The 24,076-nt window shown below is 45.1% G+C and overlaps 2 protein-coding genes and 1 long non-coding RNA gene across 3 annotated transcripts; 2 read left to right on the forward strand and 1 right to left on the reverse strand.

Annotated features, from left to right (window-relative positions):
• Window positions 1-2,039: 2,039 nt before the first annotated feature.
• Window positions 2,040-5,655, forward strand: dlx4b (distal-less homeobox 4b). The gene is made up of 3 exons (XM_061810597.1): window positions 2,040-2,665; window positions 3,608-3,801; window positions 4,899-5,655. The coding sequence occupies exons 1-3, from the start codon at window positions 2,332-2,334 to the stop codon at window positions 5,160-5,162; spliced, it is 792 nt and encodes a 263-aa protein (XP_061666581.1). The 5' UTR covers window positions 2,040-2,331; the 3' UTR covers window positions 5,163-5,655.
• Window positions 5,656-10,681: 5,026 nt separating this feature from the next.
• On the reverse strand, window positions 10,682-13,263 carry dlx3b (distal-less homeobox 3b). The gene is made up of 3 exons (XM_061810558.1): window positions 12,834-13,263; window positions 12,078-12,262; window positions 10,682-11,980 (listed from the first exon to the last, which is right to left on the reverse strand). The coding sequence occupies exons 1-3, from the start codon at window positions 13,210-13,212 to the stop codon at window positions 11,666-11,668; spliced, it is 879 nt and encodes a 292-aa protein (XP_061666542.1). The 5' UTR covers window positions 13,213-13,263; the 3' UTR covers window positions 10,682-11,665.
• A 2,725-nt stretch (window positions 13,264-15,988) lies between these two features.
• Window positions 15,989-23,944, forward strand: LOC133495200 (uncharacterized). Its single transcript, XR_009793507.1, has 3 exons — window positions 15,989-16,097; window positions 21,200-21,471; window positions 22,243-23,944. It is a non-coding gene; the product is annotated as an uncharacterized LOC133495200 (long non-coding RNA).
• Window positions 23,945-24,076: the final 132 nt, after the last annotated feature.

Consider the following 24,076-nt stretch of genomic DNA (forward strand, 5'->3'; position numbering starts at 1 on the left):
GCTAATGGGATGATTTGATCTACAATCTTGCCAACAGACAGTCTGTACACACACACGCGATTGATTTCGACATTAGCAACCGCTTGCAGAACCGAATCGTGTTCGTCACAAGTGCCGTCATATCCCAAATTCTACCCTGGGACTCCGCTTTGATTGACGCTGTCAGGCAAGAATTGATTTATTGCTGCAAAACGCTATTATTGAACATATTGTTCGGTTAAACCCAATACGTGCCCTGCGGAATCTTTGGTGTCAAGAAGCTACGTCGTTAGCTAAGTAGCTAACGCCCGCAATCAATCGAGGGTTTGAAGGATTAGCAAGATTTTAGGGTTCATTAATTACTTAATATCGATTAATTTAGAAGATCTCATATCAAAATTATCGGCGTTAACCTGGAACACAATTTATTGTTTCCTCAAATCACAGAAAAGTCTCCAAAGTGGTCACTCATTAACTGTTTGCAGAGTCACCGCTATATAGTTCGAAATAGAAAATACAGATTATTTATATCAGAGGTGGGGGCAAGTGGTTTATTTAATATCTCCGAGCACGTGTGTGCTTTATGTTAAGTCTAACCTATGAGACAGATTGAGAATTGTGTATTTTCAATGCCCATATTTTTATTGCGCCTATGCAGGGATTGCTAAAATATGCCGTCAATGAGAAATGAAAGCTCTGGAAGAATTCCTCCTCTCGGCATGTCAAGTTTAGTGACGGGATATCTCAGCGCTCGTGCTCCGTTTCTGAGGGATATAAAATTTCTAGTTGTGAATGAAATCGTTCCACGATAATAATCATTTGTGGCTTTGTTGTGGCGGCCCGTTTTGGCCGCGTGCATTGGGATCGGGAAGCGGTCCAGAGTGCGTGCGCGGGCGCGCGCGCGTGCAGGCAAAGCAGACTCGCAGGCCGTCAGCGTGGCAGCGCTCTGCAGGACGTGACCAAAATGATGGGTTTGGACAGCACTGCAGCAACACACTCAACCCACCAAACACTCTTTAGGATGGGGCCGTATCTTATTGCACATATCTGCTCGCACATGATGGCTCAATTTCCGTGCATGCCCTCAAAAATGCCATTTTTTTTTAAATTTTAAAAAAGCCTTTCTCCCATGTATATGTATTTTACATAGAGTTGTATTCTTTTTAAGCCTCGGGTTATGGTTTTCACTCATGTAATGTGTGCACCCATTTTAGGCATTTCCGTGTTTTTTTTACATTTGCCATCCTTGTTTACTTTTGAAACCTGCAGGAATGCACGAAGCAACGAATTTTTTGTTATTTTTGGGGGGTTTATAATTGCAAACTTGCAATTCTATTTGAAGGTTGCCGCCACCTTTTCCCACACTAATGGCGGCATTTAAATATTGATGGACGTATGAATCAAAATGTCGAATTAAAACTTTTAATTAAATGATGGTAAATGATGGCAAATTAGAAGCGTTCACTGCGAATTTGCGCAAATGTTACCATTTAAAATGCGGCATGTCCTATAGATCTGTGGAAATTTTATATTACATAACCGAAACTGTAAAAAAAAAAAATATACGTCCGATGCCTTGCCAGAAACGTCTAATATTTCACTAAACGGCTAATTTCAAATGGTTTCGTTTGTGGATTCCTGCTGGAATTACGGTGTAAAAGTGTAAAATTATTGAATTGAAAGCTGAAATTATTTTGAGTATTTCAAAGGATTAAATGTAACAGAAAAGAAATAAGATCGCATGCAGTTTGTAAATACATTTATGTGTTTGATTCGTCTTTTACAACGTGAAGTCATGTGCGGCGGAATTCTACTTTGTCGCTCAGTTTTGAGGCAAATCTCCTCAACGGGTGTTCAATTGGACTCTAAGAAAAACACCTTTGGATGACTATTTGGACTTTGTTCCGGACTCGTGCAACGGTTCTGTCAGTCAGCGCGTGACACGACGACCACGAGTGAACGTGTTGCTGTTGTACAGAGGAGGTCCCTGCATGACCCCCCCCCCACCCCCCCTCCCTGCACGCCTGCGTGCACGCAAGTGTTGAGCGCATCTTCGCGCATGTTAATGAGCTTCGAGAAGCTCCGGTGACAGTTTGCGGCTAAAGGCCAATCAGAAGCAGAGCCGAGAGCTGCAGAGACGAGAAGACGAGCGGCGTGTTGAGGTTGTGCACGCACGAGTTCTTTGACGGAAGAAGCATTTTCTGTTTTCTTGAACTTGGCTTTTATTTTGATTTTGTTGTGGGGTGGAGGGGCGCGGTGGACGCGCACACTTGGAAGCTGTCACCGTCTCAGCGTGGATTTTGTGCAAGGTAGAACTCATGAAACCATCTTCTTCCCGGTGTGGACGCTCTGATGATGTCTACGGCTCTCATGCCTGACACTCTCAATGGCCCCGACCCGTCCAAATCGGCCTTTCTCGAGTTTGGACACGGCCACCCGGCTCAGCAGACGCGCTCTCCGGCGAGGCTCCCGGCTCACGTTTACCCCGTGCAAGGCTTCCACGCCGCCGGCCACCCGCAGCACGACGGCTCCTTCCCGGCCGGCGCGTCGTCCTATGGCCGCCCTTTGGGCTACGCCTACCCCGGCGCCTCGAATCCGCACCCCCCGTCTGCTTACATGCACTACCAGCAGCACAACAGCAGCAACAGCAGCTTAGGCAGCCTGCACGACCGATCGGAGCACGCAGGTATGCGCCTCGAGGCTCCGCAAATGGGCGCAAATACCGCACAGGGCGAGCGTCTTTGCGCTCATCCGCATTATGGCGAACTGCTTTTTAATATCCACAAATTATTGAAGTTAGTAAGCACATTCAGTCGCCATACCCAACAAGGCCAGGATGTCAACACTGAGTGGCTTATACGGGAGCAAGATTGTGAAACTCATTCGTCCAAACTGTACAGTACACTAAAGAGAAGTAAAGGAAGGTTCTACAACAACTATGCGGTATATCGGAGAACAGTTTGGGGTTCTATTTGTCACACGTTCTTGGTGGTTCTTTATTGACACAACCATTATTCACTGATGTAGCACCAAAACCAAACGCATGCTGGGTTACAGTTGTACAGAACTTTGCGTGGAGCTCCCAGAGAACCCCAGGGGTCTACAGTGGTGCTATGCAGAACCGCGGAAATCCCTTCAATTTTTTTTTTTTTTTGAGAGTATGGTTCTTGGTTCGATTTTTAACAATCATCAGAATATGAAATAAGAAGTTATGGAAAATATAGTAGCAATCAAATGTTTTTGTGTAAATTGAGATTTGATTTAAAAATTTTAAAAAATTGCAATTTAGGTCAAGCTTCCAAAATGAAAACAAAAATATTAATTTGCTTCAGTGGGCCACAAAATAAATATGTCATGGGCCGAATCATGCCCCGGGGCCTTGACTTTGATACCCGTGTTGTACAGCAAAGGCACATTTGCCAAATAGCTTTTTTTCCCCACCGTAATTCACAGGAAGCACTAACAAAACATGATACCTTTGTACATATTTTTAATAATTTTTGGTGAAAATGTACGACTAGGTTGCTAGAAAAGGGAGCCTCAAACTTGCACCATCCTTTTTTTTTTTTTTTTTGGCTCTATCCGTCAAAATGGCGACGTTTCAGGAATTTCTCCTCCTCCCCCCCAGATCACGACAAGTCCCCCGCGCTGGACGGCAGGGACGCGCGTTTGAACGGCAAAGGGAAGAAGACCAGGAAACCCCGAACCATCTACTCCAGCCTGCAGCTGCAGGCCCTGCACCAGCGCTTCCAGCAGACCCAGTACTTGGCCCTCCCGGAACGCGCGGACCTGGCGGCCAAACTGGGACTCACTCAGACTCAGGTGGTTGCCGGTCACCGTCGTTCACAATCTATTGCAAAAAAAAAAAAAATGTCGCACCAGCCAACAAGAAGTCTGTCGGTTTATATATATATATATATATATATATATATATAAAGATTTTGCAATTGAGATAAAAGCACTGAAAAAAAGTAGGCCTCCTGTACTCAAAATAGGTGTGTGTGTGTGTGTGTGTTTTCTAATTTAATTTTATAACGTAACGTCTGACTTATCACTCCCCCCCCCCCAAAAAAAAAAAAAAACACACACAAACAAAAACAAGTAAGTTCATGACACTTTAGATCCTGCGGTTTTGTCTCCAGATGTGATAATTACACGCAGTTCAATTACATGTCGCTACTTGAAATTACTTTTTGGATGATCGAACATTAAGCTTGATCACGTGTTAGAACGCTGCAGGCCATAAATCTCATTAAGACGCTTTTTTTTCTTCTTATGTTGTCACGCGCGCAGCTTTCAACCTCCCAAATAAAAAAAATCATCTGCAATTTTTAAATCATAATGTTACTGATCTTTAAAACGATGATTAATAGCAATTTAGCGGCGTTTTGGACACCTGCAGCAGATGTACTTTCTAATATTTTGACTTTTCCAACATGCGAAATTGTTCGCCGCCACTGCGAAGACCGCACGAAAATATGTATTTTTTTATTTTTAAATAAATGTTTTTCTAAAACAAAAGCATTGCACCGTTACTATCCTTACGAATATTACATTTATTTTTGCTTTCAATGTTTGCACGGGCCTTCGTTTTGAAAGTGTACCTAATGCTCTGTCCGTTTCCCCGTGATTTCGTTTCACGCGAGATGACGTGTGAGAGGCGGAAAACAATTTGATTGGCTGTCAAAATATGTCACGGGCGTAGATCGATCAACAAAGAGGGCTCATTTGTGGCGAAAAATCATTTTCCGAGTGAAATTGGATCGTTTACCGCAGCGCCCGATGACGTGCGCGCTCACATCCACCCGTCCATTTTCTTAGCCGCTTATCATCACAAGGGTCGCGGGATGCACGCTCATTCATTGAGTCCAATTAATGAAAATGTGAATGTGATTGGACGTGATCTTTTGGTGTTGCAGGTGAAAATCTGGTTTCAGAACAAGCGCTCCAAGTACAAAAAGGTCATGAGGCACGGGAGCGGACCGGAGGGGGAACACCTGAGCAGCACCAGCTCGGCGTCGCCCTGCTCCCCCCACGGGATGGCGCAACTTTGGGACGTGTCCGCGGCCTCCAAAGCGGCCGGCCCGGTGTACCCCAACAATTACATGAACCCTTTGGGCCACTGGTACCCCAACCAACATCCCCACCACCAGGAAGCCATGTCGAGGCACCCCATGATGTGAGTGGATTCGTGGGAGGCGCGGGGTGGGGTGGGGTGGGGGGACGGGGGCGTCATTGAATTTTTATCCACCAGGTCGTGTATTTTTTGGATTATGCGCCAATTTGACGCGTCATTTGACGGGACAAAAGACACTGAAGAGGACCTTTGTAACGTGTGCGCAATTTCTGGATACTGTACATTTTTATTCTTTTTTTTTTTCATTTTTTTGCACGAGTATCATCAGAGACATTTTCCGTTGCATTCGCTGAGTATTAAGACGACAAGCAGATGTCGGACGAGCCTTATTGTGACTTTCAGTGATGACAAACTTGGCTCCTTTTTCTTGTTCCACGTCGCGGGCGCGAGCGCGCGCGTCCGAACGGAACAATGCAACAAATCCGTGCGAGCTGCAAATAAGGATCAGAAATCTATTTTTGTTTTTATTGAACGCATAAAGATTGGTGAACTGCTGCTATGACTTTTGATGAGATGTCCCCCCCCCCCCATATTACTACAGGAACTGCATTGGATGCAAACTTAAAAAAAAAAAAAACTCAAATTCAATTAAAAATACCAGTGAAGAAAAAAGACATGCTTTTATGTATTTTATTTATGTATTTCCAAATAATATTACAATTAGGTAGCACTTTTTGAAGGGGTGCAGTCATTTAAAAAGTTTTTTTTTTAAAAAAAAACAACAACTTACATTTCCATAAATTTTCTTTTGAATAAAGCTCCGCATTGTCTCATCTGTGTTAAAATATGATTTCCCTCCAATAAACCATCCATGTTTGGGTCAAATAACTTCAGAAAAAAATATGTAATTGTGTCCATTACAAACACCTTTTCTAAATCCCTTCAAATGATCTAATACAGATTTTAAATCCCCCCACCCCCAACGTGTTGCAATCATCACAGTACTTTCTGCTTGTTACAATCTTTATAAAAAATGATGTAACCGAATTTATCCACCTAAAATTACCCCGAAGAGTACCTCACTCTCTTTTGTTGATTGACAGCATTTGAACCCAAATTCCTTCATGGGTGAACCGGCACCTAGTTTGGAGCTCTATTTGTGTCTTATTTGCATCAAGCCAGGAGTGGACGCGCTGAAGAAGTCACTTAAGCACCCCCAACCCAACCCCGCCCCACTTCAAATTTCTCTCTTTACCAGTCACGTTTATATTTTTCCTGCAATAAGCGAGGCCTTTCGTCACTGATGCTGATTACTCACCTTGTCGAATTATCGCTAATTTCACATCTCTAGATGAGAATCATAGCATGTGGATGTCGACCGGATGAATTTTTCAAACAGGAACAAAGCCTGCCGACCTAACCCTAATGCAGGCACAGTGAAGTGGGACGGTCCAAAAACTTTGTGCGTAGGTCCGTTGGGTTTTTGATCGTGCATTGGGAATAAAAGGCATCCCAATGCCGAAGCAGGCCACCGGGGGCGATTCTCCTCACTGACGTGACGAGTGACGCTATTCGGTTTCCTCTCCGGCGATCCTCGACTTCGCTTCCACGAGACCCGATGCGACCTTCCGCCGACATCCGGGAGGGGGGGGGGGGGGGGGTCGATCGACTTTGGCAGGCGTCGGGCTCGCACACAAATGCGCTATTGTGTTTACATCCTTGCAGATGACATTATGTTGACTTATGCTCGCTCTCTGGAGACTCATCCCCAAACCATAATCGTCCTCAACTCGAGTCCTCACCCTCGAATGCGAATGATTTATGGGATGGCGACGGACTCGCTCTTTGTTCCCGGAACGGTTGCGTTGGAGCCCATCTGATGTGGATCAGCGTACTGTATTCATATGTTATCCAACAACAACAAAAAATAATACAAGTACAGCAAAAGCTTTCAAAAGGTCGGTGACCCTATAACACACTGCAGGGGGAAAAAATGTCCAAAACTTACAATTTTGAAAAAAATTATTTCATAAAACCCAAGTCACTGATGGTGTAGTGGTACACACGCCTGCTTTTGGTACGTGCAGCTTGGGTTCCATTCCCGGTCAGTGATGGTGTCGATATCTGCCCTGTGACTGACCGTCGACCAGTTCACGGCGTAGTCCCCCTTTCGCCCGAAGCTAGCTGGGATAGGCTCCAGCTTTCCTGCGACCCTGGTGAGGATAAGCGGCTTGGATAATGACATGACATAAACCCTACGAATGTGAGCCGCTGACATCCCACTGCAAGATTTATACGCACAAAAGGTTTGGGGTCGCTGTTGCTGTCATCGTGAAATTATTACCGCTTGTCGATACGGCTGTTGTTGTGCCCATTGTTCTCTCGTCGCTCCCACAGCTGCGCGATCTCTTTCATCCTGTGATATTTCCACGCAATATTTCCCCTCTGTCGCTCTACTCCGAGGATTGCGGTCTCCCTATGGATCTTGGGTCCTCTTTGAGGTTCCTCGGTCGCCGACTGCTTGCAGGTGTTTTTCAGGACTTTGCTTCTTAATACCCAATTTGTAAAATGCGCTTTCAATTTTAAATTGACTCAACACGCGTTGCTAATATTTTGATTTAAATACATATGTTCCCCATGATGGGCGTCACGGTGGTAAAGCTGGTAAAGCCTTCGCCTCACAGTTCTGGGGTCCCGGGTTCAATCCTGGACCCGCCTGTGTGGAGTTTGCATGTTCTCCCTGTGCCTTGCGTGGGTTTTCTCCTAGCACTCAGGTTTCCTCCCACATTCCAAAAACATGCGACATCAATTGGACACTCTAAATTGCCCCTAGGTGTGATTGTGAGCACGGCTCAATGTGCCCTGCGATTGGCTGGCAACCAGTTTAGGGTGTACCCCGCCTCCTGCCCATTGACAGCTGGGATAGGCTCCAGCACTCCCTGCGACCCTCATGAGGATAAGCGGTGAAGAAAATGGATGAATGGATGTTCTCCATGATACCGTACAGTGTTTCTACATTATTATTCCTTCGTTGAGATCAGTTTCTCATTCACACCGCCGACCTGGAACCAAATGAAGGTTCAGAGTCGGGATTTGAACAACGTCCCCTTCGCTACCAAACCACAACAATGAACAAAGTGTCATATAACGGCAAAACGTTCCATGCCGTTGTTTTTAGATTTTGCCACGGCGTTATGAGGAAGGCGTGTTACTTTACAAGTCGGATCATGTGCAGTACAGTATATTAAAATCCTCTTGCGCAAGTCCCCACAATATGAGGAAAAGCGGTAAACACACACACACACATCATTACTGTACAGACTTGGAGCCTGGACCCCATATGGAAATTATACAGAAAAGAGATTTACACACTCGTTAATCTTTATCATGTCTTGCTGCTCGTAGGCAAGCAGTTCAGCAATCCCTTTTGCATTACGGAGGTTGAGAGTTCAAATCTGCACCTGTCTTCCTGTGTGGAGTTGTGTGATGTTTCCCCCAGGGGTCTGGGAAACCAGGATACAGGTGAGGTGACTCCAAGATCTGTTTGACGCCTCCCCTTGTGAGGTGTTGCGGACAGCCAGGAGGCCCCCGGGATGAACGAGGACACGCCAAAGAGATGGTCGCTTCTGGTTTGTGAAAGTCTCAGAGGAGGTGGTTCCGGGAAGTCCGCCTAGGTCGCCGAGTTGAGGAGGAGTCGTTGCTGTTCGTGGTCAAGTCGCGCTCAAGACGTGGACTTGACCAACCGAGTCAGCCAGGGTTCACAAATCCACAGCTGTCCCGTCCTCGCCGATATCGTTCATTTGTGTTTACAGCAAACGGGAGCATGTGCGGAATCCCCACCACCCACCCACCCACCGGGGCTCGGTCCGGACCGGGTCTGCGTGCCGGACAGCTGCTGGAAGTCTTTCCATCGTCGAGGAGCCCTCGACCTCCGCCTAAACCCGCATTCTTGATCCCCCGAGACGAGCGCTGACACTATCCTGTTGACTGCGGAACGAGGTAAAGGCCTCGCTGGGACCTCAGCGCCACTTCTGTTTAGAACCATCTTGTGGGGTTCCCCCCCCCCACCCACTATGCAGGATCACATTCGAGTTCAATAGTTCGCCTCCATTGGCTGATTCCACTCGTTCATTTTTAGCGATAACACACTCGCACGCATTTGTCTTCAGCACAAATGGTCCCCCCCACCCCCTCGCCCCGCGAAGGGCGGGCCGAGGACCACACACGGCGGGCGGTCGTGATGTCCACCTCTGGGCGATCACATGACCTCTGCGTGATAATGAGCAAATATCAATTCACATCTGCGACACGACAACAAAACAACGGAACATGAAGGCAACCGATGGCGAATTTCGGGGGCGCTGATGTGGCGGAAATGGGACTGAAGTTGTGGGCGATGACTCTTTGGAGTACAATGAATACATAAATGTCATTTGGAAAATCAAAATAAAAAGTTATGAGGGTGACATAAATCATCCAATAAAAAAAGGAAAACAAACGAGCTATTTCTACGTGAATGTAATCAGAATCATATTTTTGCTCCCTCGCTTATTATTTATGGCAGCATATTTAAAAAAAAAACATAATGAGATGATACAATATTGAACACAAATGAAAAGGAATATTCCTGATATTTTAGATGTGCTTAAAATCTTTTTTTTTTTTTTACTGAAACATTTCTGAGTAAGATTTTTATTTATTTCTCGATAAGGACATTTTTAAATGCACTTTATGTAATGTGTTTCTATGGAGATTTATTTTTTTGCTGGCTGCAAACACTGGAATGATATAAATTTTGAATAAGATGAATATATATATATATGTATATATATATATATATATATATATATATATATATATATATATATATATATATATATATATAACAGTGATATTTTGACTGCAATTCTTACTGCTAGTGAATTCAGAGCAAGCTGAGCCAAATCAAGATCCGAAACAAAACACGAACCCGCTCGTACTATATAACTTGTTTCCACATGATTATAAAAATATTTGATTTTGTTCTATTTTTCAACGGCAATGATTTTAAAAAAAAAATCAAGGAAACACAAACACCTCAGCCTGGTTGTGCAATTGGATTTTTTATTTTTTTTTTTTTGGAGGGGGGGGGGGGAGTCTCAAATTATTCATCCTCAACCCCTGTAGTTAATTTTCCTAAATGTTTGCTTGTTGGTGGGCTCGTCCATCAAGACCCCCCCCTCCCATTCTCACCCCCCCACAAACAGACACATGCAAACACACACTCGCTCACTCAACAGAGCCGCAATAAAACCCAGAGACTCCATCTTGTCTGCGATCGCGTCCCCTCCTCCTGCGGCGCGCGTCAATGTTGCCCCCCAAAAAAACCACTCATCCGCAAAACTTGTTTTTGTTTTTTAACTGCGTGTTTTATGACGTCATCTACTTTGTTCACCGCCAACCAGCTTGAGGTAGTCGGCTGGGGAAACGAGTTTCCCTCACATTTCAGATTCATTAGTCTACTTTTTAATTGTCAGGGCAACTCCTGAGAGGTACAATAGCAAAAAAAAAAAATAAAAATAAAAAATTCTATACGTACTTATGTAATAAGATTTTTTTTTAATTTGAACCTGCACTCACGGGACAATTCATTAGGGATGCTTGCACTGTTTAATACATCAAGAATTATCGCCCTTTTTAAATTCACCTATCCTTTTTTGTGATCCGCTTATCCTCACGAGGGTCGCGGGAGCTTTCTTTAAATTATGATTATTATTTGCTTTTTTGTAATATTTCCCTCCGTCTGTACCTAAAATTAGCGCGACGACGTTTTTTTTAAAAAAACACAAGCTATACACAGTACAACACTGCAAGTCGGGCGAAACAAAAATCATATCTCTTTTTTCTTGGTTCTGATTCGATTGGGGAATTGAAGACGGGCGACGTTTAGGAACAGGGTCCGGACACACAAAGTGTAATTAACACCTTTATTCAAAGGACAAGAAGGTCAAAGGGGCAACTAATGACATGAATATAAAAATGACTTCCGCGTCGAGAACCACGAGCGAGTCGTTCAAACAAATATGATCATAACGGTGGTTCTATATAAACATATTTACAGCCTTCGACTGTTTTTTTTTTTTTTTTTTTTTTACAAATCCTTATAAATATGACCTGAGTTTCATGGGGCGCCCGGCATGAATTATTATTATTATTATTATTATTATTATTGGAAAGTACTAACAGCACATTCCCCCTCCCTCTCGTTATTGTGTGGTTATTGTTTTGAACAAAACAAAAAAAAAAAAAATAACGTTCCGATCCATTTACAAAAAAGGAGGACGTGGGGAATATAACAGAGGAGTTGAATAACTTAAAAAAAAAAAGAAAAAAACGTCATATGTCCTTTAAATATGTCGTTACAAGTGATCACAAATCCCTTATGTGCTTTGTCAATGGATGAAGAAAAAGTTCTGGTCTGGATCATCTCTTTAGGTCTGCTCCCGGTCAAAAGGTCTTTCAGCACAGTCATTTTTTGGGTAGACCTCGTTTTAAAAATATTATATATATATATATATATAGATATCTATATATATATATATAAAATAGGTGGGGGTGGGGAGGTCCGTGTTAATAAACAGCTCCCACGCTCTGTGGTTGCACCGTGTGGTGCACGGTGCCCGGGAGCTGTAGGTGGGGTCCCTGCTGCTGGTACCAGTGGTTGCTGTAATCGTCCATGTAGGGGGGCGACGAGCTGTGGGTCGGCTGCGCCTGCACCTGAGCTCGGCTTTGCGGGGTGCTGACCCCGTTGTCCCACGGGGCCGGGGAGGGCGGCGAGTTGCACGCCATGGAGTCGCTGGCGTTCGGGCTGTGGTCCAGGGGCACCTCGCCGTTCTTGTAGAGCTTCTTGAACTTGGATCTCCGGTTCTGGAACCAGATTTTCACCTACGCGTGGGGAGATTGTTTTACGGTTAAATGAGAAGCGGGTCAAGGTTTTTTTTTTTTTTGGTTGTTCTTGACTAGATGGGCTCGGGTGGCGTACCTGTGTTTGGGTCAGGCCCAGTTGGGCCGCGAGTTCGGCTCTCTCGGGCAGGGCGAGGTACTGCGCCTTCTGGAAGCGCCTTTGCAGAGCGGCGAGCTGGTAGCTGGAGTAGATGGTTCGGGGTTTGCGGATCTTTTTGGGCTTGCCGTTCACCATGCGGACTTCGGGCTCAGGCTCCTCTTTTACTATTGAAAAAAAAAATCAAAACAATTTTAACTTACAGGAAATAACAATCACTTACTAAAAACTGTTTAGGAACGTGTGCAACATTACAAAACAAATCGAAAACGCTTCTAACTGCAAAGGAAAAAAGGTAAACGTGATACAGATGATCCATATTTGGGATCACTCGTGAACATTAAACATAAATCATTTCAATTGACATCCATTGCACGTTTTCAACTAACTACTAGATTACTTTTGAGGAGAATGGGGGCACTTGAAGCCATTTTATTTTTTTAACTACATTTTAATCAAGTGCAACATCGTCTATGATGATATAAAAATTTGATCTGTGACTCATCCAATCGCCCCCCCTCCCTTTTTTATGCAAGAAACTGACAATAATAACTCACATAGTGCAATCGCACGCTTCAAAAATAGAAATATATAAAAGACAATGCAACACGTGGCTTCGATAGAATGCATCTTATGATGATGATTATAATTTTTTTTATCATTTGATGAGATTTATTTATTTTTTTTTTTTTTGGGGGGGTAAATTAAGAAGCTTTTTTCCCCCCTCCCGTCCCTTACCTGAGCTGGGAGGCGACGCCTGCAGGTGATCTCTGTTGTAATGTCCGTACTGCCTGTAGCCGTTCGTGTAAGGGTACTCGGACTTGGCGGCGTAGACTCCGGCGGCTCCCATGGCGTTCAGGTTGAACTGGTGGTGCTGGTGCTGGTGCTGGTGCTGGTGGTGGTGGTGGTAAGAGTTGATGGGCTGTCCGTACGCCTGGCCCTGGTAATATTCGTGATGGCCGTGGGCCGACTGCGCCGCGCTGTAGTAGCCCATGTCCGTCACGGAGGACTCCGGCAGAGTCGGGGAGTCCTTGGAGGTCGGGTGGGAGCTCATAGATCCGGGAAGGTCGGTCAGAATACCGGCGATTTTCTTCTCGTATAACTGTTCACTACTCATGCTTTGTTTTTTTTTTCTTCCCCTTTTTTCAAATTGGGGTGTGGGGGTGTGTTGGGGGTGGTGGGGGGGGCTCCCTCGCAAAGGGGGTAAATCCACGCGTGGATGGAGAGGAATGGAGAACTTCTTTTTTGGGAGGAAAGTCCACTTAAGTCTTCCAGCTGCAAAAACTTGGTTGTGGCATGACTGGGTGTCTGTGACACGAAGTTATAGAAAAAAGGGCGGGATGCTGCGCTGCCATTGGCTGCACGATACCCCCCCCCTCTCTCCCTCCTTCACCCCCCCCCCAACCCAAACCTCATCGCCTTAAGTTTTTTCTTATTAGGGATTTTAATGACACATTTGCATTTACCTGATCGCGGCGAGAAAACACAACACTAGAGGCGCTTTGGGAACTTCGTCATAATAAAAAAAAATACTAGAGCAACTCTAATAGTAGCAATTATTATTATTTTTTATTATTGTAGCCCGGAGCTTTCCTTCTTGTTTTCCTTTATTTACCTTTCTCAATTAAGGAGACTAATCCCATCGCCAGACGGTCTCCTTAATGTTTTTATGCAATGTTTTGCCTGGAGATCACACTTTTTCTGCAGCTCATTCAAAAGCCACACACCCCCAACCCCCCAACCCCCCCGCTGCCTGCCAATTGTCATTCAAAAGTGTCAACCTAGAGTCAACTTTAGGTGACAAAAACAAAGATAGGAACGATAGGTGGGGGGGAAAAAAGAGAGACTGCTGCAAATGATGCAGCCCCCAGGGTGAATTCTTCAAAAGTCTTTATAGTATGCTTGTTTTTTTCTTTAGAGGGGGGGGGGGTAGAGGTGTAAAATGAAAAAAATATATACACATATGCACCGGTGGTTCCACGTTGACTGAGATTTGGTAATAATATTTCGAGTTTTAAAAAGGATTGTTTTTGTTTTTTACCGTTAGGGTGAAATGATGACCTACAGCGCCCCCTGGCGAATATCTTTTCCACTCTCATTTATACCTGTGAAGTATACAAATACGATGGGAAATATGTATTTTCTTTACTAATGTGACCCACAATGTCCAGGTGGCGTTTGTTTTTCTTTATCGAACTCAGAATCCCACAAAAAGGTCCAGTTGCTTTCTAGAAGTTTCTTTCTTGATACTCTTGCGCCCTCTTTCGGTGGCAAGGAAAATGGAAAAGTAACTAAGGAACTGTAACGAACTGGTCTGTGTAAAAATAAATTGTAATACAACCAGCAAATTTATTGGTTCATTTATGGATTTTTACTTTTGACAGTGAAAAGTACCGAAACTTTTAAACAGTGGGACGTATGGATTCAATAGTTTAAATTAAAATTAAATTAAATTCGCTTGTAAAAGTGAGAGTAATTTTCACGTTCTTCCTGTTGTTTATTTAATATTCTTAACTCTTTGGGGGAGTGAAATGTTTATATTTTGGCCAATTAGCGTCAAGTGTGGCAAAGTAGGTAAATAATAATCAGATTTTCATCCTAAAATTATTGACTGAGTGCAATTTGGTAGCACAAACACGTACATTGTTTTCAAAATTGATTTTTTTCTATAAATGCTGATGTCAAATATTCATCACAAGTAATATTTCAATGATACATGAACAAGAGAAAATACACCGTGTGCTGACAATGAATAAAATGAATGAATACTCCAGAAAACTTTCCATAAATGTATATGCATTCAATACCACTTTCATTCAGCAGATGGTGCAAATGATCCAAATATGGATTTGCACTCAAACACCAAGCAAAAGCAATACAAGACTTCTTTAATTAATTGCGCAAATTCAAATCAGTGAAATCCAAATTCACGACACACTTTATTAGGTACACCTGCACGATGACTTTCATCCAAACATGTGCTTAAATGCCAAAAATTTACGCGAACTCCCAGAGAGGTAATCGTCGAACAGTACTTTATTATTTTTTATTGTAATTCCCTTGTTTTACTGCAGAAGAGGGGACAAAACATTTAAAAATAATTGTCGGTATGATTCTGTGGAGGTACCAAATCAACACCTGTCCTTTTCACATCGCATATAGCCGTAATCTAAATCTATCTATCCATCCATTATCCACTACTTTTCTGGGTCGGGTCGCAAGGGAAGTAGTTTCAGCAGGGATACCCGGACTTCCCTTTCCACAGGCACTTCTTCCAGCTCTTCCGGAGGGATCCTGAGGCGTTCCCAAGCTAGCCGAGAGACATCGTCTCTCTAGCATGTCCTGGGTCGTCCCCGGGGTCTCTTTCCGGTGGGACACACTCGGAACACCCTACCGGGGAGGGATCCGGATCGGATGCCCCAGCCGCCACATCTGGCTTCTCGCAATGCGGAGGAGCAGAGGCTCGACTCTGAGCCCCTCCCTGATGACCGAGCTTCTCACCCTATCTCTAAGGGAGAGGAAACTCATTTCGCCGGCTTGTATCTGGGATCTTGTTCTTTCGGGGACTCATGTTACCCTCTCGGGCCCCTTTAGTGGAGGCCCAACCACCAGGCCTGGCTCCAGAGGGGGGGCCCCGGTGACCCGCGTCCTGGCAAGGGAAACCAAGATCCAACATTTTTACTTGTCATAGCGGTTTTACAGTCGTACTTTGTCCGGCCCCTCACCTAGGACCGTTTTGCCATGAAGCCCCAGACAATTTAGCTAATTATAACATAATCTAAAATTAAAAGCCCCCGTACACCCCCCCACCCCCCTCCACGGCACATTCGAAAGGACTTTCACACGACCTTGGATGATAAACACCGGCGTTATCAAACGTTTCGCACTGGGGAACAAAATGTATCTCTCTCGCTTTCATTCTCTGATCTATGTTGTGGTTTTATTTCAAAATAGCAGCTTCTGCATTCCGCGTCGTGCCGTCCGATATTAAACAGCCTGCAGGTAAAATATTCGAGCCTTTTATTGCACCGCTTGATGGGATTTTGGGGAAGTATGTGCTGTTGTTGCGGGGCTTTATAACCGCATAAATTCTTTGCACCTGTCTTTTATTGCCAGACCATCAAAAGTGCGAATACGTACGACATTCTTCGTTTAATAGCGGCGGTTGCTTGACCGAGCGTCAATTTATTAGGTACATAGCGGTATTTCAGATTCTGGCCTGCGATTTCAAACTAGCATTTAACTTTTTGTCAACTTTTGAAGGGAGGGAATTGCTGTGATGACCTTTTTTTTTTTTCCTGAAGGGGGGTGAAAAAGGGGGTGTCTGTTTAGGGTTAGCGCTGAGATCAACTTAAAAATAGACACGCTTTGTATAATTCCGTGGAGCGTACGATGCAGAGGATGTTTACACGTTCCAATTACGTGGGGACGATGGCCGCACAATTGCTTCCTATAGACCCCCCCCCCCCCCCAACCCCACACCCCCTGCGGCAAACATCAATTTCGTCGGCCTTTGAAAAGTTCAAGCGACTCTCCATAATGGAGCACCACGGGGGCGAGTTTGGGCACTCCGTTGAGTGGGAGTCGCCGCAAGTCTTATTTAGTGCAGACTCCCTCGTTATCTCCCCTGGCACTCCCCCCTCATTGGCTCTGACCTGAGATAAAATATGAAAAAAGAAAAAAGATACCAGCCGGTCAAGGATATTGAGCGTCGACAAAGCCCGGTTTCATTGAAGTTGGGATGTTGTGTAAAATGTAAATAAAAACAATAGAATGATTTGCTAATCCTTTTCAACCTACACTCCACTGAATACACTACGAATAAAATTGATGTTTGTAACAAATTCCCCACCAAAATCTGGCACAGGTGCATCACTTTTCCCTTAAACAACTCAGCTAGCGTCTTGGAAGTGAAGACGCTAATTGTTGGAGCTTTGGAGGTGATTTTTTTCCCCCCATTCCTGCTTGATGTACACCTTCAGCTGCTGAACAGTCCGGGGTCTCTGTTGAAATAAGCAGGGACGTCCATGAAAAAGAAGTTGCTTGGATGGCAGCATATGCTTCTCCAAAACCTGTATGTACAGTACCTTTCAGCATTAACCAACGCACCCTCACAGTATCACAAATGCTTGCTCTCGAACTTTGTGCTTATAACAATCTGGACCTTGTCTTTCCTCTGTGACCAAGAAGACTCAACGTCCATGATTTCCAAAACCAATTTGAAATTTGAACTCGTCAGACCGCAGCACACTTTCTACTATTCTATTTTCTTTCCAAGAAAAAATCTTGGTGGCACCGAAGCCTCCGACTTCTCAGGCTCCTTCGCACCCGGGGCGGCGGGTCGCATATCGGTACCGATCAGAGGCAACAGTCCAGATAGTTAAATCTTCTTCCCCGAGTTGGTCTTGCCCCCTTGACCTCCTTGTCAGCGACGTCGCGTTAGGGGATCAGTACGGGAGAAAAGCGTTACCGTGGTGACATCTTAATGTTGTCTCTCCCGCGGTTCAAGCAGGAAACTCCACCCTGAATCTGGACGTGTTTTGACTCGAGACAAGATCAACACCCCCCCCCTCCCCCCCGTCCGTCTCGGGAACCTCTTCAAACTGCAGAGTCAGAACCTTCCAGTCTCACATACAGACGTTTAAAGAAACAATCTCAATTCCTCAAACTATTCACAGTATGTGCTCTTTTTTTGCGTGCTATTTTCCATATTTAGTTTTTTTTTTTAATTTTTTCGCATGTGTCATCATCTGTGGAAGTTGGAAAATAGTAACAAGCCTATTTTTTTTAAAAGCGATGAGCAGAAAGTAGTAATTAAAAGTAAAAAACAATTGTAATAAAAGGAGATCCATGTACATATAAATACATATATCACACATCCTCCATCGGATGCTAACTGGATATCTTTTTTAGCGGTGAAAAATAAATCATAAAAAATATGTATAATCGCGGCAAAGCCACACGAGCACGCCGTCTTTTGGTGGGCTCGTAAACGCAGCGTGAAGACTTGCAATCTATCCAGGCAAGCCTGAGCTTGGCCCGTTTTTTTTTTTGGGGGGGGGGGTGCGGTTCTGAATCCCTTTTTCTCTCCTGACTTGGTTCCTCATCTGCATTTTTTAACAGCACACGATTTGGAAACAAAATGAGTTGCCATCGGGAGGCTGATTGCGGAATATTTTGCAGCTGATGATGAGTTGAAGTGCACCCCCCCCGCCCCTCCCCCCCATTAAAAACAACCCATGAGGACACACGCCTACAACTTTTGGGTCGAATTGTAACAATAGTCAAGGGGGCTTACAGAAAAAGGGCGTGTTGGCAAACTTTTGAGGTCCAGAGACCCCTTACTGGGGGGGAAAATTTTCACCGTAACCGATGGTGTAGTGGTACACACACCTGCCAATGGTGCGGGTAGCGTGGGATCGATTCCCGCTCAGCGATCGCGTCGATATCTGCCCTGCGACTGACTATTGACCATTTCACGGCGTAGTCCGCCTTTCGCCCGGCGCTAGCTGGGATGGGCTCCGGCTTTCCTGCAACCCTTGTGAGGATGAGCGACTTGGGTATTGACATGACATGTAATTTCCATGCATACCGTTAAATGGGTATTAAAAATGGATTATTTGATCCTCACGATCCTCCTCATGATTGCTTGAGTGTTTATAACAAGACCTCAGGTGAAATCCAAAAGGCTGCGACCACCCAGAATGCCATGGTGCCCCCCCCCCCCCCGAAAGGCCCCTCAGTGTTTTGCCTTGCGGTGCAGTGCAGTGCCCCCCCCCCCCCACTAATGAATGAACGCCTAATGATCTGAGCCGGCCGTTCAATTGAGCGGAAAATGCGTCGTCTGTGGCGTCTCTCGCTTTTGCCCGCTGTGCTCCACTTGTCACAGGAAGGTAACAAAAGGCCAAGTCCGCCCCCCCCCCTCAAACCCCCACCCTCACTGATTTTCAATATTCCTCCCAGATCCCAAAAAAATGCAACATTAATTCGACACTATAAATTGCCCCTAGGTATGATTGTCGATCCGACTGCTGTCTGTCTCGATGTGCCCTGCGATTGGCTGGCAACCGGTTCAGGGTGTCCTCTGCCTCCTGCCCGTTGACAGCTGGGATAGGCTCCAGCGCTCCCCGCGACCCTCGTGAGGATAAGCGGCTAAGAAAGCGGCCGGATGGAGTTACTGGAGAAACGTAAAGCCGCACGTTCAGTAAACGTTGCCACCGCGAGTCATTGCGCGGGCTTCACGCCGGACTCGTTGCGTATCGAGTTCTGAGGCAACGTGGACCGGAGGAGACGGGGTACCACGTTCGACCCGGAACCGTTGCACTCAATATCAACCAAATGAAGTGTTGTGATGGTGACAAGAGCACAGCGAGAGTCCATGTGACGACTGGGTTCTGGGTAAAGGTCAAGCTGGTGTCGCGCTTAACAGAAACGACACCATTTAATTTTTTGAACCGCCGAATCCTCCCAAGAAAGTACACATGGCGTCTAGTCGAGACGACCCGGTCCAGAACCAAACGAAACCTTGCCTCAAATATTTCTTTCCCAACTGTGACTCCTTTGCACATAATCTCGAGTTCTTCGTTTTGAAAAAGAGGAGGAGATACGTGATCTTGAGCAACTCCCGTTTTTTTGTTTTTTTTTTAATGATTAAACACCGCCTCCAATGCACCGAAACGCGTCAGGTGTTCGCTTATTATTTTCCCCCTGTAATAAATCATTAACTCACGTCACATTCTTTTCACTGTTAATCCGATGAAAGTCAAGGAAGTCGGGGATCCTTTTGGAAAGGAGTTTAACTCATTAACCCAGCAAAAGTGCCTCGACGAGAGGTATTCGCAAAATATAAAAGTTAAAACGTGATTTTCATGAAGGTTGGTGCGTGCGTCGCTGCAATTCTGGATATTACGTTGATTTGAGGAAGTTGTTATCTGTTGTTTCCCTTCGGGTCACAATGGAACTGTGACCGATCATCCGCAATCTTTGCAGGACCTTGATTTCCTTACAATGGGAGGGTTTCATCTTTAGACTGCCTCATTCTTGCCTTGGGAGTTCTCAGTTCAGCTCAGCTGTGTTTTGGGGTACCACAAGGTTCAATTTAAGGGCCGCTGCTCTTCTCATATTGGCTTCCTATGGCTTCCAACTTGAGATAGTATGGGATTTCCTTCCACTGTTTTCCTGATGTTCATGATATTTACAGTATTTGCCCTGAAAGAAGAATTATTCCTGTCTTAAAACCACTTTTAGTATATATTTTATTTATTTTAAAATTTTATGAAAAGATATCCGAAGTCTCCTCCCCTTCAGTCTTCATTTAGGCAACATTGGCACACTTTGTGACGCCATCTTTCTCAAATGTGGCCCTTAACATGGGCAGCAGTTTTAAAGTGTCCTGGAAGATGAAGTCTTTTCTTATCCAACAGGATTTTGAAAAGTACTCCACGTCTTCGTCTCCTCTCATCTGGGTTACCGAAATCCACTTTACTTTGGAGTCCGCCAGTCTTCCCTATTAGTTTCCCTTTGGTTTCAAATCCTGCCAACTCACCTCTTAACTGGATCGTGATCTGTCCCGATTCTCCAAGAATATTCACGATGCATACTGACGAAAATGGAGCCCTCAATAATCTGAAATCATATACTTTTCCAATAAATCACATTATTTTATGGTTCAGGCTGTTTGTTGTATTTATAAGCCGAGCTGTTTTGTTTCCAAAACAAGATGACGTCCAGTGCAGTTTTTCTGTCAGACCCAATGCTAAACCGAAAAAACAGGTGCCGCCAGACAGTGGGGTGGGGGTTCCAAGGCACGCCTTCCTCCTCAGGCTATACATTCTTGGACTTTTGCACAAACCCGAGACCTTGAGAGGGTCCCAAAACATGTTCCTCCCTACTCCAGACACATGTAGACACACCACAGAAAAGGTAAAACTAGGTTCTGATGTTCTGTTACCGTTTAGTTGCTGTTGAACCCAAAAGTTTGAGAACCCCTGCATAATATTCTTTTGACCTCGGTCTGTCTAATCTCACTCTGTCCAAACCTCGAAGCAACCGGCAAATTATTAGATTCAGCTCATTCATCTTTGATCATTTTCTCGTAAAATTAGATTTCACCCATGCCCGGCCTGATCGAGTTACAGCGAGAGAAGACTGACTACAGCGCGGCCCGAATTCTGTTTGTGGCGCAGTCTCGACCCGCATTCGATTGCCGTTACTGTGAGCGGCGAAGATGAAGTTTGATCCCTGCGAAAAGGTCGTCGGAGCCCGCTTTAAACAGGCCGTGCTGTCGCCCCGCCGCCCAGAGCATGCTGGCTTCGTAGCAACCCCCCCGGCGCCATGGTAACGGCTGCCTATGTCATCGCGGAGGAGCGAGGACCGGGTGAGCGAGAGCGTGCTGTGTTTCGTATTCATCAAATCTCCTGCCCGCGCTGTTATTCTCCTTACCTCAGTTATTGCAGATTCAAATGAATTAGATACTGCACACAGGACTGAGGTCTCGATCAGGTTTATGTTCTCTATTTTTACTCTCAGTTTTTACACAAAGAGTCGGAGAGGGAAGGGATCGTAATGGAGCACAGTAGGTCCATTTGTTCTGGTCCGAGAAACGCCAACCCATTTCTGGTATCGCGCATTCAGATCAGAACTCGCCCGCCGTCCCGTCAGGCCTTCAACGATTTCCCATGAGTCAAACAGAAACCACACTACGAGCAATACTTTTTTTTTTGTTTTTCATATTCCTTGAATCATTCATCAGTCATTGTGACTGGTACATGACGAATATCATCTGTGTGTGTGTGTGGGGGGGGGGGAATCATGTACGTATCAAATAAGATTTCACCATGCCAGACAGACGGTGCACTTTATGATGGCAACCGTCTCCGACCTCGCGCTGACCTTACTTTTCTACCCCAGAAAACCACGTTATTCTTCATTAATATTAATATAACGGTAACGTGTGCTCACGATTGCGCGATGAATAATTGACACCTCGTCACGTGTTATATTGGTTGTTTCCCCTCAGGCGCGGTAGTTTTTCCGTACAGTGCATCACGGGTTGCAGCCAGGGACGGGTGATTTTCTTCCACTGATTATTAAGTAGTAATAACAGTTTTAACAAAAATGCCCAATTGTGTTTTTTCTTTGGGTGGAGGAGGAGGACCTTGCCTGATTTCTTCGTCATGGCGCTTGGGTGGAAGAAACAGGAAACCGGCAGCGAGATTCCATGCAAATTACATTCCACGTTTGATGTGCGGACTGGACTGGGACGGTTCTGGAGTCGAGATCTCAACCCCGCAACGTACTATAGCGTAAAAGGTCGTTTGGTTGCGCCTCGATGGCGACTTTTCACTTGCAGTGTAGTTTTGGTGAGTTCCGGTTGTCTGCTGTCCAAAGAGGCGCAACGTGAGACGAGTCTGGGTTCAGAATCGGGTAGCCTCCAAATTTTAAGGAGGTAAAAACAACAACCTGCAAATCAATCATCGCTAACTACAAGAAGGACGACGGGGCTCTCAGTTCCTGCCTGCTTAAAAACACAATCTCGCGGCTCTGCTCTGTGTCAGCGCTGTCGATGCGTGGCCTGATTAGGGCAGGAGGCGACAGGATGTTGACACTGTACACACCGGCGTGTTGTGCGCTCGCCGTCGGGTTGATAATCCTGCTCAAAATCAAGACGGGACCAAACGCTGATAATGGTTTGAGGTCAGGGGTGGCTAAACATTTGCGCCCCGTGGCCGACGATTGTTTTGAAAATGGACAGATGGGGCGGGTCATTCGTAGATGAGGAAATAATGATTGAAAGAAAAAGATGTATTTAAAAAAAAAAAAAAAAAAGCCCTTTCATTGGACTTGAGGCAAGCCCAAAAACTTCTGGCCGCTCTCATGGACCCTGAAGTTCTCTGTTAAGGGATTAAGGCTTGAATGAACGGCCCCAAGTGCGGCCGATAAGTGGGGAGAACCCGCCCGTCACAAAGGGGGCTCATGTGAAGGTGGGCCGGTCCAGCATGAGTACAATTACGGGGCTGTTTTCGGGAGGACCGACCCCCCCGCAAGTGAACCCGACCAGAATGTCTTCCGTTCTCATCGACTGATTGCAGCACGGACAAAATACTGGTCACTTCCTTCGCTATCAATGACCATATGATGTCATATCGCACTTCATGCGCTTCCTATTCATATTTTGTAAAGTGTCAAAAATGAGTCGGAGGAGGTAACAAACTGGACCAAAATATTTATGTCAACGACAACAAAAAAACTGCAAACATGTCATTCAACAAAGTCTGAAACGTATGAGAATTAATTTGTAATAACTCATGTTCAATTTGTCATGTAATAATACAACAATACTGGAGCCAAAGGGCGGCACGGTGGTAAAGCTGGAAAAGCGTTGGCCTCACAGTTCTGAGGACCCGGATTCGATCCCGGCCCCGCCCGTGTGCCGTTTGCATGTTCTCCCCGTGCAAAGGTGGGTTTTATCCGGGAACTTCGATTTCCTCCCACATGCCCAAAACATGCAACATTAATTGGACATTCTAAATTGCCCCTAGGTGTGATTGTGAGTGCGGCTGTTTGTCTCTATGTGCCTTGCGATTGGCTGGCGACCAGTTAAGGGTGTAACCCCGCCTCCTGCCCGTTGACAGCCGGGATAGGTTCCAGCACTCCCCGCGACCCTCGTGAGGATAAGCGGCAAAGAAAATGGATGGATTGATTGGGCCAAAGTTAATCTAGCAAAGAAAGCCATATTTCAACAAAAGCATTTCAAAATAAATGTCATTCTTGAAATATTCCTCCTTTTTATGCCTGCGAAAACTTGTTTTCTCGCTCGAGTGTATTCTTAAAAGAACTTTTTATTCTTGAAAAATATTCATTCACTGATGTCATATTTATGTTATTATGTCACAATCAGATTGAATGAGGGAGGGGGGAGAGAGAGAGAGAGAGAGAGAGAGAGAGAGAGAGAGAGAGGGAGAGAGAGAGAGAGAGAGAGA

Source organism: Syngnathoides biaculeatus, chromosome 22, assembly GCF_019802595.1.
Source record: "Syngnathoides biaculeatus isolate LvHL_M chromosome 22, ASM1980259v1, whole genome shotgun sequence".
Classification (NCBI taxonomy): domain Eukaryota; kingdom Metazoa; phylum Chordata; class Actinopteri; order Syngnathiformes; family Syngnathidae; genus Syngnathoides; species Syngnathoides biaculeatus.